Below are 16,744 nucleotides of genomic sequence, written 5' to 3'. Positions count from 1 at the left end.
GATTTTTCGATTCTTTACTTTTCGGATGTTTCCATTATTAATTATCCGATTTTTCGGTTTTTAAATTTTAGATTTTCAAATTTTCCGTTTTTTCGGTTTTTCAACTTTTCGGTTTAACGATTTTTTATGTTTCGAATTCTTGGCATCTTCATTTCTTCATTTATATTTTTTTTTATTTTTAAATTTCTCGATTTTTTCAAATTTTCGCCTATTTTAATTTTAAGAACACTTAAAAATCCATACAAAGTAGAAGACATTGTTTCCAAAATCGAAATATGAACGAATCGTGGGGTTGATGATGTTTTATTAAAAAATTCGAAATTTCGAAGTCAAAATTCGAGATCTCAAAAAATCGAAAAATTGAACAATCGTAAATCCAAAAATTGAAAACTCGAAAAAAGAGATTTTGAAAAATCGAAAATGGGAATATTGAAAAACGGAAAAATTGAAATATCGAAAATCGAAGAATCCAGAATCGGATATTCAAAAAATCGAAAATTCGAAATTCGCAAAATCGATGACCGACAATTCAAACAATCAAAAAATCGAAAATTCGAAAATCGAGATTTCGAAAAATCGAACATTCAAAAATCCAAAATCAAAAATCGAAAATCGAAAATTCGATAAATCAAATATTTGCAATATCGAAAAATCAAAAATCTAGATTGCGAAAAATCGATATAGGAGAGAGGGGGAGTCAAAAATGAACTGGAAGTCAAAGAGAGAGAGGGAGGAAATAGTAAACGAAGGATTTTCGCTTTTTCGATGTTTCGATTATTAATTATCCGATTTTTCGGTTTTTAAATTTTGGATTTTCAAATTTTCCGTTTTTTTTTGATTTTTCAACTTTTCGGTTTAACGATTTTTTTATGTTTCGAATTCTTGACATCTTTAGTTTTTATTTTTATTTTTTTTTTAAATTTCTCGATTTTTTCAAATTTTCGAGCATTTTAATTTTAAGAACACATAAAAATCCATACAAAGTAGAAGACATTGTTTCCAAAATCGAAATATGAATGAATCGTGGGGTTGATGATGTTTTATTTTTGAAAAAGTTTGAAAGAACCCTAGTGTCTTGTTAAGTTTGGAAGATCTTCAGATCTCTGTGTCATTTTTGAAAGTTAATCCGATTATCTTATCTTTAACACACAAAAAAGAGGAAAAAACACAAGACAATGGTGCTTTTTCACGATATTTCTGTCACATTTTTTGGTTGATTGAACCCTTTTCACCAGCGAATCCCCTCAGGGCATGTGGCTCGATGGGGTTGCGTCTTAATCCATCGTCCAGAATAAACGACCCGAGTCTGTGCCGTTTGCGCAAATTAAACATTCTTGTGGAGTTGCATTAAACATGGGTCGAAATTGGGGGTGAGGGTGCGTGCACGCACCTGCGGAAACCGGATAAATTCTTAACACAACCGTAACGATCTTCAAAGTTCCGCCGTTACTACTACCTCGACCTTGAAAACCTCCCCGTTACTACACCGTGAGCAAATATTATCACTGCAGCACCCAACAAAACATCCCGGCAATCTGCACGACCCTCCGAATACCCTTCATTGCAGTCCATTATCGCTAAGCCCACGTTGTTATCTTTGATACAGTAAATAAACCGACGAAACTTTCCTTAATTCTGCATTGCCCCCAAACCGCCAATTGCCCCTAACCCGATCCACGCGCCTCGGGATTTTTCCGGCGGCTAAAATTGGACTTCCTAGATACCGGAACGGACGGTGTATCGTGCGGGATGAACTGGGGGGTAGAGGTTATCTTTATTGGGATCTGTCACACTGTCTCTGTCTTCGGGCGATCGACAGCCGACGAAGGTCGTAGCTAAATTCGCTTTGTGTCAATTTTTGTCGGCCTCGTATTCAGATGACCGACTTGATTACATTTTACGGCTAGTGGGTAGCGCATGTATAGGGCGACTCAATTAGGAGCGTGTCGGGGATAATTTAATCGACGGCTGGGAAAGAGTGGAGTGGCAAAGGTACAGCGAGTGCAACAGAGTGGTTGACGTTTAACCAAATTTAACAAATCGTGAACGTTAATCTTAAGTCAGGTCATGGAAACGTCAACTATTAGAAAAAACAATATAGGAAAAACTGTCCGTTGAACTGAAAAATGAGATAACTACATAATAATATCAGAGAAATTATTTATTATTCATAAGCTTTAATGATAAATTTATCATAAACAATGCTTTCGAATGTTTATTATTTTTTACAAAAATGTTACAAGCTGTACCCTATAGGTATGAATATTTATTTTTAGATATAATTTTGACTATCTTATGAATGCGTAATGCGTAATATAAACAAAACTGTGGTGAAGTTTTGTATTATTTCGGAAAAATCGATCCGAGGATGTTTATAATTAATTATAATTTAGAAACTCGTAACTCAGCAGAAACCACAACAAACTTTTTGTCAACAGTTTGTTATTTTAATTTGAAAGAAAATTTTCACCTGAAATCTTGGTCCGGGACTATCAACACCCTGCTTTCGTTTACTTTTAGGATTTTTATAAAATTCGAATTTAACACGATTGTTTCGAAAATTGGCCCCGAGATCCGTATTTTAGATTATTTTGGGTTTTAGGCCAACGTTTCCAGAAGCTTAGTTGTTCAAAACTCCTCCATTATGAAATTTTCGACCCTTTTTTGACCACCTTCAAAAATTACCTAAGAAACTGTTTCGTAGATTTCGACTTCCAGACTCTTTTAATGTCTAGGACTATGTTATTTAATACAATCTAAAACCCATCTACTATGTGCAATTTCGAAGCGACGTCATTAAATTATTGGTGGGGATGATTAAACAAATTTGGGTTAGTCTTTTACCACGTACATGAATTTCCTAATAAAATTTTATTTTGACAAGTGATTGGATCTATGAAAAAACTTCAAAGTGGCCCCGCCTACCCATCCCGTTTTCTTCTCGATCACTTATTTTATTGGACGAAAAGTGGATTTTATATTGATAAATAGTGGGATCTAAACAAAAACTGTGAATCTAACCCCGCCTACATACACTTTTGAATTTCATTGGCTCATTTTGTTTACTGCGAGAAGATTGAATTTTAATTTGTAGAGTTGTCGCATCAAGGCTTGAAAAAAACTCCAAAGTTGTGAAAAGAAGTCTACACATATTAAAACAAAAAGGCAAAATATAAGTCCCGCCCACCCACCCTACCTCAATTCTGATTTTTTTTTCATTGTAAGCCGAGGGGCGGAGCTTAATTGTAAAATCATTATTTTTCTACGAGAAATTACTATGTGAAATATATTCTTAAGTAATAATATACCCCGCCCACCCACCCTATCTCGATTGTGAAGTGGTTTTTATTTTTAGAAACTTAAAACTTGTTTAAAATGGTCATTTCTCGTAGAAAAATGAGGATTTTAATATTAAGCTCCGCCCCTCGCCTTACGACGAATAAAAAAAAATACATCAGAATCGAGGTAGGGTGGGTGGGCGGGCCTTATACTTCGCCTTTTTTTTTCATAATAAAAGCAAAATGTAAGCCTGCCCACCCACCCTGTCTCAATTGTGATTATTTTTTATTGGCCGTGAACCAGGGGGCGGAGCTTAACTGCAAAATACTTATTTCTTTACAAGAACTTAAAATTTTTAAGTGTCGTATTGTCCAAAGAATACTACATATATCATTTAAAAAAAGGCAAAATACATCTTGTTTCTACTTGATCACTCGTTTTATTGGACACAGAGTGGATGTTATGTTGATAAATATCTGGAATCTAAACCAAAAATGTAAAATTGACCCCACCCACCTCCACTTTTGAATTTCATTGGTCCGTTATATTACTGTGAGATGAAGATTGAATTTTATTTTGACAAGTGATTGAATCTCCGCAGAGAAAATCAAAGTGGCCCCGCCCCCGAACCCCGTTTTCTTCATGAACATTCATGTCATTGGACGAAAAGTGGATTTTATATTGAAAAATATAGGAGTCTAAACTAAAAATATGAAACTAACCCCACCTACCTCCACTTTTCAATTTCATTGGCCTATTTTATATTCTGTGAGATGAAGATTGAACTTTATTTTGTTAAGCAGTCAAATCTACACGTAAAAATATCAAAGTGGCCCCGCCCACCCACCCCGTTCCTTCTTGATCACTCATTTTATTGGACAAACAGTGGATTTTATATTGATAAATAGTGGAATCTAAACAAAAACTGTAAATCTGAACCCGCCTACCTATCCTTTTGAATTTCATTGGCTCATTTTATTGACTACGAGATGAAGACTGAATTTTAATTTGGAAAGTGGTCGAATCAAGGCTTGAAAAAAAACTTCAAAGGAGCCCCGCCTACCCACCCCCTTTCTACTTGATCACTCGTTTTATTGGACGAAGAGTGGATTTTATGTTGATAAATATCTGGAAACTAAACCAAAAATGTAAAACTAACCCCACCCACCTCCACTTTTGAATTTCATTGGCTCCTTATATTACTGTGAGACGAAGACGAATTTTATTTTGACAAGTGATTGAATCTAGGCAAAGAAAATCAAAGTGGCCACGCCCACGCGCCCCGTTTTCTTCTTGATCATTCTTGTCATTGGACGAAAAGTGGATTTTATATTGAAAAATATAGGAGTCTAAACAAAAAATATGAAACTAACCCCACCTACCTCCACTTTTCAATCTCATTGGCCTATTTTATATTCTGTGAGATGAAGATTGAATTTTATTTTGGAAAGTGCTTGAAAAAAACTTCAAGGTGGTTTAAAATAATTTCTCAAAAAGTTCTCGTTTCGAGTTCAAAATTTTCTGTAATCAAAGCAGGAATTTTTTGTTCTTCTCTACTTTTTTCAATCAGTGTTTAGAGATTATGAAAACCCGTAGTGAGGAGGCGGAGCAGTGTAACACCTCGACAATACTTTTGCATGCGATGGTAACTTTCGACAATTACTTCACAGATCTTTCTTCAGCAAATAATAATTTATTAGTAAATCTGCTAATAAGTTGCGTAGATACGACGAAGAAAAAAAATAACTTGTTTCAATTTTTCTACGATGAGGCGTCGCTTCTAGCAGCAAACTTCAAAACCGAGCACCCTTCCGCGCCGCTCCCCCGCCGCCCCTTTATCAAGTCTTTCCGCGCTTTGAATTTCCGCCTTTTCTCAGCTTTTTCTGATCCAATAAATACGATCGAGTTGTTGCAAGGGGAGTTTACAAAAGAAGCTGTCGAGTAAATAAAACAGAATTTTTTCATGCGTCGAACGCTGATGAAAGAAACGCTTGAATAAATTAAATCTATAAATAATTCCACTATCTGATGTGCGTCAGATTGCGGCCTTTATCACGTCGGCTTTTAATTTGCGATAACCTTTGTTCGTGCGATACATGTTTTCGCGGATTTTAATTACATATCGCGCTTCTTTCGCTTTTGATTGTTGTATTGCGCCCGAGATGAATTCGGGATGGGGGGTTGAAATTGGCCGAGTGGGTGGCCGGAACAAAGACGGGATTATTAACGCCCACTTTATGTGCGAATTGCCTGGAGGGGGTTGGAATTGTTGCTAAATTGCCGCCAGGGTGGAATGCGCTGGCTGGAAACGGAAGCAAGAAATGGTTGGGGTTTATTTTGTATAAATATTTGTTGGAGTACGTGGAAAAGGGACACTTTGAGTTTTTTTGTGTACATTTGGGTTTGTACGAAGTCAACAATAGAGGTACTAAAACAATGTAGTCTAAGATTGTTGGTCTTTCTTCTCAGTGAAATTTAACGACGTGGCTAGGAATGAGGGGTAGGAAGGCTCAAATATTCGGGTTAAAACTCAAATTGCCAAATTTTCACAAAATTTGTTACGTTTCATTTTAAGGATTCTCGAAAAGTGCTTGAAATCTTCCAAGAAATGACTCTGAAACTAAATTCTGGAGGTCTAAATCTAGAAGAAAGTGTGTTTGAGCAATTTTCGAAAGTGGTCGGAAAATGGTCGAAAATTTCTTAATGGAAAAATTGAGCTTTTCAAAAAGTTTCCTAAAAATCGCCAAATTCGTTCTTATTCGAAAAATATAGTGTGTTTGTAGTCTCGGCCTGAAATTTCTTTTTTTTTTTAAATTCTAAAAATCGCTATGTAGATATTTTCGAAGAATTATATCCGAAAATATGTTCTAAAAAGACGAAATTTTGTTCTTCCCTTTCGTTTCTCTTCCTTTTTTCTCTCAATCTTTCTCCCTATCCCCCTCCTTCTCTCTCATTGCCATTTTCACACTCACTTTCCTCACATCTGTTCTTCTGTCCTTCTCTAGCCTTATCTCCTCTCTGTCCTTGACGCTTTTTACACTTCTTTCTCCCTCGATTCCGCTTCTGCTCAACATCCCCTTTCCCGTCACTTTCAATTTTTCCCCTACGCCTTCCTTCGTTCCCTCACCCCCCCTGTCTTTCTCTTCTCACTCTTCGATTCCAACTCTCCCTCCGCTCTCTTTCTGATTCCCACTCTCTCTTTGACTTTTTATCTCTCTTATCTTTCTCTGAGTACCACTCTTTCACCTATCCTTCTTTTTCTGACTTCTTCTCTCACATCTCTTTCCCTGATTCTCATACTCTCTCACTATCACACTCTCTCTTCTCTTCTTCCTCTAACACCCATTTTCTCTCTTTCTCTATCTCTTCGAGTCTCTGATTCTCTGCCTATCTCTAACTACCACTAAAGCTCTTGCCAATCTTTCACCACTTCCTTCGTTTCCTCTTTCCTCTCTCTCCCTCTTTCTCTCTTTCTGTCTCCTATTCTTTCTACGCACATTCTCCATTGCACCCCGCTTTATCCCTCTCTATCGTTATCTCCTCTCTGTTTCTCGCAATTTTTACTCTGCTCAAGTTCCCGCTCTTCCTCTCCGTTTTTCGTCATTTTTAATCTTTCCGCTTCTTTTCCCACTCCCTCCTTCTTTTTTACTCCCACTCTCTCTCCTATATCGATTTTTCGAAATCTAAATGTTGGATTTTTTGATTTTGCATATATTTGATTTATCGAATTTACGATTTTCCAATTTTGATTTTTTGATTTTGCATTTTTTCAAGTTCCATTTTTAGAATCTCGTTTTCCGAATTTTTGATTCTTCGATTTTTCGATTTGTCGGTCATTGATTTTTTGAAATCTAGTTTTCGATCTTTCCAATTTTGGAATAAGTATTTGATTAATCGAATTGTTGATTTTCGATTTTTCGAAATGTAGATTTTCGAATTTTGGATTCCGGATTCTTCGATTTGCGATATTTCAATTCTTCGATTTTTCAATATACTCGTTTTCGATTTTTCGAATGTTTTAATTTCCGATTTCTTGATTTTTCAATTTTCCTTTTTACGAATTTCCATTTCTTCGATTTTCGGTTATACGAAATCTCAATATTAGAATTTTTGATTTTCTATTTCTGGTTTTTTGATTTATCGATCGTGGATTTTTAGAAATCTAGATCTTGGATTTTTCGATTTTGCGTATATTTGACTTATAGAATTTTGATTTTTGAATTTTAGATTTTGAATTTTTCATTTTTTCGAAAGCTCGATTTTTAATTTTGTCTATCATCGATTTTTCGAATATTTGATTCATCTAATTTTCTAATTTTTCGAATTTTCAATTTAAAGTTTTCGATTCTTCGAATTTGTGATTTCTTCGATTTTCGATATTTCAATTTTCCGGTTTTTCAATATCCCGTTTTCGATTTTTCAAAATCTCTTTTTTCGGTTTTTCAATAATTTGGTTTCTGGATTTTCCAGTTTCCGATTTTTTGAAATCTCGAATTTCGACTTTTGGAATTTTTTAATTTTCGATTTCTCGATTTTTCGATTCTCGTTTTTTCGAATTTCCAATTCCTCGATTTTCGATTGTTCGAATTTTTAATATTAGAATTTTAGATTTTCAGTTTTCGATATTTCGGTTTCAGATTTTTTGATTTATTGATCATGGGTTTTTCGAAATCTAGATCTTAGATTTTTCGATTTTGCGCATTTTTGACTTGTAGAATTTTGGATTTTCGATTTTTGATTTTTAGATTTTGGATTATTCAATTTTTCGAAATCTCGATTTTCGAGTCTTCGATGTCTTGATTTTCGATTTACCTATCATCAATTTTTCGAAATCTAAATTTTCGATTTTTCGAATATTTCATTCATTTAATTTTCTAATTTTTCGAATTTTCAATTTAAACTTTTCGATTCTTCGAATTTTTGATTTCTTCGATTTTCGATATTTCAATTTTCCGACTTTTCAATATTCCTGTTTTCGATTTTTCAAAATCTCTTTTTTCGATTTTTCAATATTTTGATTTCTCGATTTACCAGTTTTCGATTTTTTGAAATTTCGAATTTCGACTTCTCGAATTTTTTAATTTTCGATTTCTCGATTTTTCGATTCTCGTTTTTTCGAATTTCCAATTCCTCGATTTTCGATTGTTCGAATTTTTTATATTAGAATTTTAGATTTTCAGTTTTCGATATTTCGGTTTCAGATTTTTTGATTTATTGATCATGGGTTTTTCGAAATCTAGATCTTAGATTTTTCGATTTTGCGCATTTTTGACTTGTAAAATTTTGGATTTTCGGTTTTTGATTTTTAGATTTTGGATTATTCAATTTTTCGAAATCTCGATTTTCGAGTCTTCGATGTCTTGATTTTCGATTTATCTATCATCAATTTTTCGAAATCTAAATTTTCGATTTTTCGAATATTTCATTCATTTAATTTTCTAATTTTTCGCATTTTCAATTTAAACTTTTCGATTCTTCGAATTTGTGATTTCTTCGATTTTCGATATTTCAATTTTCCGGTTTTTCAATATCCCGTTTTCGATTTTTCAAAATCTCTTTTTTCGGTTTTTCAATAATTTGGTTTCTCGATTTTCCAGTTTCCGATTTTTTGAAATCTCGAATTTCGACTTTTGGAATTTTTTAATTTTCGATTTCTCGATTTTTCGATTCTCGTTTTTTCGAATTTCCAAGTCCTCGATTTTCGATTGTTCGAAATCTCAATATTAGAATTTTAGATTTTCAGTTTTCGATATTTCGGTTTCTGATTTTTTGATTTATCGATCAATTTTTCGAAATCTAAATCTTAGATTTTTCGATTTTGCGCATATTTGACATATAGAATTTTGGGTTTCCGATTTTTGATTTTTAGATTTTGGATTTTTCAAGTTTTCGAAATCTCGATTTTCGAATCTTCGACTTTTTGATTTTCGATTTGCCCATCATCGATTTTTCGAAAGCTAAATTTTCGATTTTTTGAATATTTGATTCATCTAATTTTCTAATTTTTCGAATTTTCAATTTTAAGTTTTCGATTCTTCGAAATTCCGATTTGTTCGATTTTGAATCTTTTGAATTTACGATTTTAGATCCTTCCAATTTTCAATTTTCGATTTTTCGTTTTTTCAATTTTTCGAATATTTAATACATCAAATTTTCGATCTTTCGCTTTTCAACTTATCTTTCTCTAATTTCTATTCTGTCTCCGACTCCTACACTCTCTTCTTTCTTTTTTCTCTGGTTCCCATTCTCCATTTTTCTTTCTCTCTCTTGCTCCATTCTCTTTATTTTCTCTTTTCTCCACCCACATTCTTCTGTCGCTCCCGCTCTGACCCCATGACTACCACTTGCTCTCCTATCTGTCTTTCTATGACTTCTTCTCTTTCTTCTCTCCCTCTGATTCCCTCTTTCACTCTCTCTCGTTTTTCTCTGATTCCCATTTTTTCTCCTCTCTCTTTCTCTCTCTCTAAGACTCCCACTCTTTCTTCTATCTGCCTTTCCCTGACTTCTTCTCTCTCTTCTCTCTCTGTGATCCCCATGCTTTCCTCATTCGCCCTCTCTTTCTCTCCCTCTCTCCCTCTCCTCCTTCCAATTTTCAATTTTCGATGTTTCGATTTTTCAATTTTTCGAATATTTGATACATCAAATTTTCGATCGTCGATTTTTCGATCTTTCGCTTTTCAACTTATCTTTCTCTAATTTCTTTTCTCTCTCCCACTCGTACACTCCCTCCTTTCTTTTTTCTCCGGTTCCCATTCTCCACCTTTCTTTCTCTCTCTTTCTCTTGTCTCCACCCACATTCTTCTGTTGCTCCCGCTCTGACCCCATGACCACCACTTTCTCTCCCATCTGACTTTCTATGACTACTTCTCTTTCTTTTCTCTCTCTCTCTCTAAGATTCCCACTCTTTCTTCTATCTGCCTTTCCCTGACTTCTTCTCTCTCTTCTCTCTCTTTGATTCCCATGCTTTCCTCATTTCCCTCTCTTTTTCTCCCCTCCCTTTCTTTTCTCTCCTCTTTTCTGATTCCCAATAACTCCACTCCCTTGTGTCTGTCTTTCTCTGACTTTTTTGCTCTCTTCTCTCTCTTCTCTCTCTCTCTGACTTTTTTGCTCTCTTCTCTCTCTTCTCTCTCTCTCTCGCTCTCTCTCTGATTCCCTCACTCACTCTCCCTCTCTCTTTTTCTACTGATTCCAATTCTCCCTCCTCTCTCTGTGTGTCTCTCTTTCTGACTTCCATTCTCTTTCCCATCTCTTTTTCTTTTCCTCTCTCTTGGACTCCAACTCTCCTTCCCCGATCTTTCTGATTCCCAATCTCTCTTTGACTATTTATCTCTCTTCTCTCTCTCCCCCTCACTCTCGCATTCTCTCTTTCCGCCCTGACTCCCATTCTCTCTGGACGATTCTCTCTCATTTCGTACTCTTGTTTATTCCGTTCTATTCTTTTCCTCTACATGTGTGTCTATTTGCCTTTTTTATGGCATCCCCTCCTTCATTTTCCCTTTCCTATCTCTCGATGCCCGCTCCCTCTCTTCTCTCTCTGACTCTCACCCTTTTCTCCTATCTGTCCTTCTCAGACTTTTACTCTCTCTTTTCTTTCTCTGAGTACCACTATTTCTCCTATCCTTCTTTTTCTGACTTCTTCTCTCACATCTCATTCCCTGATTCTCATGCTCCCTCACTACCACACGCTCTCTTTCTCTATCTCTCAGACTCCCACTCTCTTCAAGTCTCTCTGATTCTCTGCCTATCTCTGACTGCCACTTTAGCTTCTGCACAATGTCCTGCTCTTCCTCTTCCTTTCTTTATTCTTACCTTCCTCTCTCTCTGTTTCTCTCTTTCTCCCACACTCATTCCTTCTGACTTTTTCTCTACTCACATTCTCTCTTTTATCCCGTTTTATTCCTCGCTATCGTCATCTCCTCCCAGTTTCGCACCCTTTGTACTCTTCTTTTTCCAATTTTCAATTTTCGATTTTTCGATTTTCAATTTTTCGTTTTTTTTTGATTTTCCGATTTTTTACTTTTCCAGTTTCAATTGTTTGAATATTTGGTGTATCAAATTTTCGATTTTTCGATTTCTATTCTCTCTCTTTATTTTCTCTTTACTAAATCCACATTCTTCTATCTCTCCCTCTCTGACTACCATGACTACTACTTTCTCTCTTCTCTCTATCTAATTCAATCATTCACAATCTCTTTTTTCTCTGATTTCCATTTTTTCTCCTCTCTGTATCTCTATCTCTGACTCTCACTCTTTTTTTCATCTTCCTTTCCCTGACTTCTTCTCTCGCTTTGATTCCAGATTCCCACGCTTTCCTCTCTCTCCTTTCTTTCTTTCTTTCTTTCTTTCTTTCTTTCTTTCTTTCTTTCTTTCTTTCTTTCTTTCTTTCTTTCTTTCTTTCTTTCTTTCTTTCTTTCTTTCTTTCTTTCTTTCTTTCTTTTCTCTCCTTTCCCTCCCTGTCTCTCCTTCCATGATTCCCAATGACTCCATTCCCTCATTCTCCCCATTTTCAGATCAGTCTTCAGTCGCACCTCTGTCATTACGTACGACACATGGTTAAATTGTTTCGTTATTTTATTGATTATAAATCACTATTCAAGAATAACAATAACACAATACTTTTATTATATTAAATTATTACAAAACTGAAACTCTATACACAATAAAATAGTTTCCCTTGAAGAGCACCACCCTCTCGAGCGCGAAGAATCCGCCCAATAAACCAATTTGCTCTTCGACTTTAACCTCTGCAACGTTTCCGTTAATGTTTCGTAAATACCTGCCCCAGTCCGAAATAAAACGTATCTCAATAAGCGCCGAGAATTCCCCGTTTAATCGAAACCGCACGACCCGAAAGCGATAAATTGAATCCGGCCGGGGCCAAACGCGGGCCAATTAAGTGGCGCATTGCAGATTTTCGCGATTTTTTCCACAGTTATGCAAATGACAGCGAAGAGCCCGAAAGGCTGACTTTAATTAACAAGTTTTCATAGACGGGACGTCGAGTGGAAAAGTTAAGCTTTCAATGGAGGAGGGGCTCGAATTTGCACCATAATACAAAGCGATCTATTCAGAGCGCGCCGAAGGTGGCCGAGGCTCTTTGTAGCTTTGTGTGGTGTTTAGGGCTCGTGTGGGGGTGTACTACGCGTTTTTGGGGTTGTTGTGACAGGTGAAATGAGGGGGTGGTTTTATTTTGTGGCGGATTGAGTGCGGGGTTTATGGCAGTTTTTATGAGGGGTAGTTGAAATGGTGAAAGTTTGGTAACGGATCGCCAAGAATAAAATCTGCTGAGAAAAACCGATTTGTTCGGGGGATGCTATTATTTAAATTTTAATTGAGCTTTTTCGCGGAGTTTTTAGTTTCCAAGGGGACGCTGCACTGAAAAAAGTCGTCGTGAATTCACAAATCTAATACATCATTTTTCAGGTGAATTTTACAAGAAATCTAATGCGATATTTAATTTCTTTGTAATATTACAAAAAACGCAGAACTTTTGCCGTACTTACGGTAAATTTCCTTTTGATAAGGTAATTTTAATTAATTTATGTACAATTGATCAGTAAATATACAATAAAGAATGTAATATTTCCATCAAATTGGTAAATTTACCTTGGCCAGTTGTAAATAAAGAGCAACGTTGTGAATTCGCATCGAAACCAGTATATTTACAACGTGTATGTAATTTTTTCTGCTTGCGTGCGCATATTCGGTTAAAGTGACGCATTATTACTTGTGTTGTCTGGACAAACGTGTGGTCTCCTCGTGTACAGGTAAGTCTAAACTTCATACCCGCCATACTGATTTGCATTATTTGTAATTGAAGATTTGAAGATGTTTACTTGTGATATTTGTAAAATGAATCTTAAATCGATAGAGAAATATCAAATACATCAAAAGTTTCATCGCAACATGACTGGAGTTAGATTTAAATGCCTACAGATTGGTTGCACTTTAAATTTTAAGTCATATAATCGTTTTAAATTTCATGTATACAGAAAACATAATTATCCTAGAAATCAACAAAAACGTTTAACTTCTCAAATATCTTATAGCTGTAATGTGATCAAATGTGATTACAAAAACGATGTTAAAAAAGAGTTTGTTGCTCATGTAAATAAGCACATTGAAAGAGGGGTTACAATAAAATGTCCACTGTCAAGCGAATGTAATTCTGTATTTTCCAGAGTTACGATTTTCAAGCAACATATCTTTAGGAAACATTTTTTGAAGTCATCCCTGAAAAACGAATGTGAATATGAAGACACCCAGTCAGATATTAATTTGCCATCAACTAGTAAAAGTATAACGACAAATATAGAGTATGTTGAAGAAAAAACACATGATAGCGATGATTTGTCACAATGTTTTACTGAAAATTTGGAAGAGGTCAGTTTAAAATTACTCAGTTCATTGTACTTAACATTAGAATCAAAATTTTTTCTGTCAAATAAATCTTTACAATTATTAATCAACGGACTCTCTGATGTTAACGATCTAAACACAAATTTTATCATTAAAAATTTACAAGCTTCTAACTTCGAAGTTGAGAAAAAAATTATTGAAAATAATTTGTTTAACCTAGCTCACAATTCTAAAGGCGGTAAGCTAAGAAGTAAGTTTTGTAGAAGCAAGTATTATAAGAAATATTTTAATTACGTAAGTCCTGTGTGCGTTGAATTAAATCAAAATTCGAAATATTTTTATGTGCCCATAATAGAAACAATCACAGAATTAATGAAAACAGAATCGTTTTATAAACAGTTTCATAATAAAAAAAAACGTTTCACTAAATACTGATGTTTTTTCAGATATTCAGGATGGAAGTTGCTTCAGAAATAATATTTTTTTTAAAGAAAATGTTGAAGCCGTTCAAATTATTTTATATCAGGATACTTTTGAAATATGTAATCCTTTAGGTGCTTCCAAAAAAAAACATAAAATTATAGGCCTTTATGCTATATTTACAAATCTCCCTACTTGGCACCGATCTCAAGTTGAACATATTCAACTACTTGCATTAATTTATGAAAAAGATGTAAAACAATTTGGATTTGCAATGGTTTTAAAAAATCTACTTCAGCACTTGAAAAAACTTGAAGAAGGTGTTAATATCCAGATATCATGCTCTGAAGTTAAATGTTTAAAAGGAGCACTGGTAGCTGTAGTTGGTGATAATCTTGGCAGTCACCAAATTGGCGGCTACAATGAAAACTTTAGTTTATCTGGATTTTTTTGTAGATATTGTTATATTAACAAAGTAAACAAAAATGACGGTTTAACAAAAATATGTGAACGTCGAACAAAAAATTCCTATATTTACGATGTTAATATGAGTTTAGCAACTAATGGATCTTATAGAGGTGTAAAATCTGATTCTGTTTTTAATACATTAAGCTTTTTTCATGTCGCTAATCCTGGTTTACCACCATGTATTGCACATGATCTTTTCGAAGGAGTTGTACAATCCGATTTAATATTAACTCTTGATCAGTTGGTTAATGCTAAAGAAATATGTTTCCAAGAATTAAATTCTACATTAAAAGTCTTAAAATTTGAAGGAGAAAAAAAAGTCGATATACCACTGCTAAAAAAATCCGAGAGACTTTCAGGTACAGCTCATCAAAATATGTGGTTAATAATAATATTGCCGTTTGCACTAGAAAATAAAACATTAACAAATAATAAAGCATGGAATGCTATTTTAATTCTTAGGAAAATAGTTCTGTTTTTATTAAGTTACAAAGTCTCAGTGGGTCAGATAGCTTATTTAAAAGAGTTAATAATAGATTATTTACATAAACGCAAAGAAGTACTACCACAAGAATCTTTAAAACCAAAACATCATTATTTATTGCATTATCCACAACTGATACTACAATTTGGGCCATTGAGATATCTATGGACCATGAGGTTTGAAAGTAAGCATCAGTACTTTAAACGAATTGTCAAACATTCAACGAATTATAAAAATGTTTTATATTCTCTTTCTCATAAACACCAATTGTTACAGGCTCTGTTGTATTCACAAAATACTTTGTTCAGCACCAAAGTAATAGCAGATGAATCCCAAATCTACAATTCGAATAATTATCTGCCGACTCTATCCACTAAAATTGAAGGTGCTTTTAAAACTACAAAATGTTTTGTATCTTCAAAAGTCATATTTAGAGGAATTACTTACCAAAAACATGCCGTAGTTTGTTTTGGTGTTGACGATTATGGTGCATATAAATTATGTTCGATTCAATACATAGTTATTGATGAATTTTTTGATAACATTTGTTTCATTGGAACTACATTAAAAATAACATATGATTGTGAAATAGGTTTGTATTACAACACTGATTCTAATTTTAAAAATCAAAATTTGTCAGTTGTAAATTATGATAGCTTAATTCATCCAGAACCATTGCTCCAAAAAACCGAAAGTAACAAAAAAACTGTGTATAGTTTTAAGTCAGAACCATTCGAGAATTTGTAAGTTGTGTAAGTTTTAAGTTTTTATTTAGGAGTATTAATTTTATTTCGAAGTCTGAACATTTGTTTGTCTTTATTTTAGCATAGCAATTTTAACAGTATAATATGTTACTTAAATTTACCCATAACCATCATTGCTCAGAAAGAATACAGTAGGTAACAAAAGAACTGTAGGTAATTGTTGTAAGTATGAATCATAAGAAAATTTGTGAGTTATTCTTTAAGTGTTCCTTTATCATATTATTAGCATAATAGTTTTAACAATGTAATCAATTATTAAAATATAAAAAAAAAAATTCTAATATTTTATATTTTAATAATTTAATAATTTATGTTTAGCAATAAACTGGGTGTTGTGTTTTGTTTAGGATGCATTTATTCAAAGTATGGGACCAAACACGTACAAAGAAGGGACTAATCTTAATAAAAGAACCTGGAAATGTTTACGTTGATTTAATATTAAAAGGTAAGTTATAAATATTATTTTATATTCAGACATCATTGTCTTTTTTCAGCATCTCAAAAACTTGAAATTAATGGCGCGACTGTTGTACTAGAATCAGATGGAACACCAGTTGAGGAAGAGGAAATATTAATTGCTGTAAAACATGAAACTTTAATTTTGTTAGAACCGGGTCAAGTTTGGTTGTCGTCTCAATCCCAGTGTGAAATAAGTGAATCATCCAGTGGTCTCAATAATCATTCTTTCATGTCACTGACTTCAACAGAGACTATTGCTTCCACTAAAAGTAACGAATGTATCAGTGGTGCAACGGAATTTTTGAATAATGACTCGTCTTCTTTGGATTGCACCATACAAGCATCTAATTGCAATTTAGAATTTTCCTGGACCAATTTTGTAATACCTTGGGAGAAAATTCCACAAGATATGCTCCAATGTTGTGCCCAAGGCAAACGGGACAAATATGCTATTACTGAAATTGTCCACATTGTTGTAAACGAAATGAAACAAATCAGTGAATCGATTCCG

General features: G+C 34.1%; 2 protein-coding genes and 1 long non-coding RNA gene across 3 annotated transcripts in view; 1 reads left to right on the top strand and 2 right to left on the bottom strand.

The window, feature by feature from the left end:
- LOC135140472 (synaptotagmin-7) overlaps window positions 1-16,744 on the bottom strand; it is a 905,289-nt gene that overhangs the window by 766,734 nt on the left and 121,811 nt on the right. The window lies entirely within an intron of this gene.
- LOC135140286 (zinc finger CCCH domain-containing protein 13-like) lies at window positions 10,190-10,687 on the bottom strand. The gene has a single exon (XM_064070778.1). It carries the CDS (start codon window positions 10,685-10,687, stop codon window positions 10,190-10,192), a length of 498 nt encoding a protein of 165 aa, XP_063926848.1.
- Window positions 12,770-16,722, top strand: LOC135140657 (uncharacterized). The gene is made up of 3 exons (XR_010282277.1): window positions 12,770-13,046; window positions 16,122-16,219; window positions 16,269-16,722. It is a non-coding gene; the product is annotated as an uncharacterized LOC135140657 (long non-coding RNA).

This window comes from Zophobas morio, unplaced genomic scaffold, assembly GCF_036711695.1.
Source record: "Zophobas morio isolate AGI-343-1 ecotype UQ-CSIRO unplaced genomic scaffold, CSIRO_AGI_Zmor_V1 ptg000040l, whole genome shotgun sequence".
Classification (NCBI taxonomy): domain Eukaryota; kingdom Metazoa; phylum Arthropoda; class Insecta; order Coleoptera; family Tenebrionidae; genus Zophobas; species Zophobas morio.
The sequence above is the reverse complement of the archived record's forward strand: the minus strand, read 5'-3'. Positions and strand labels throughout refer to the sequence as shown.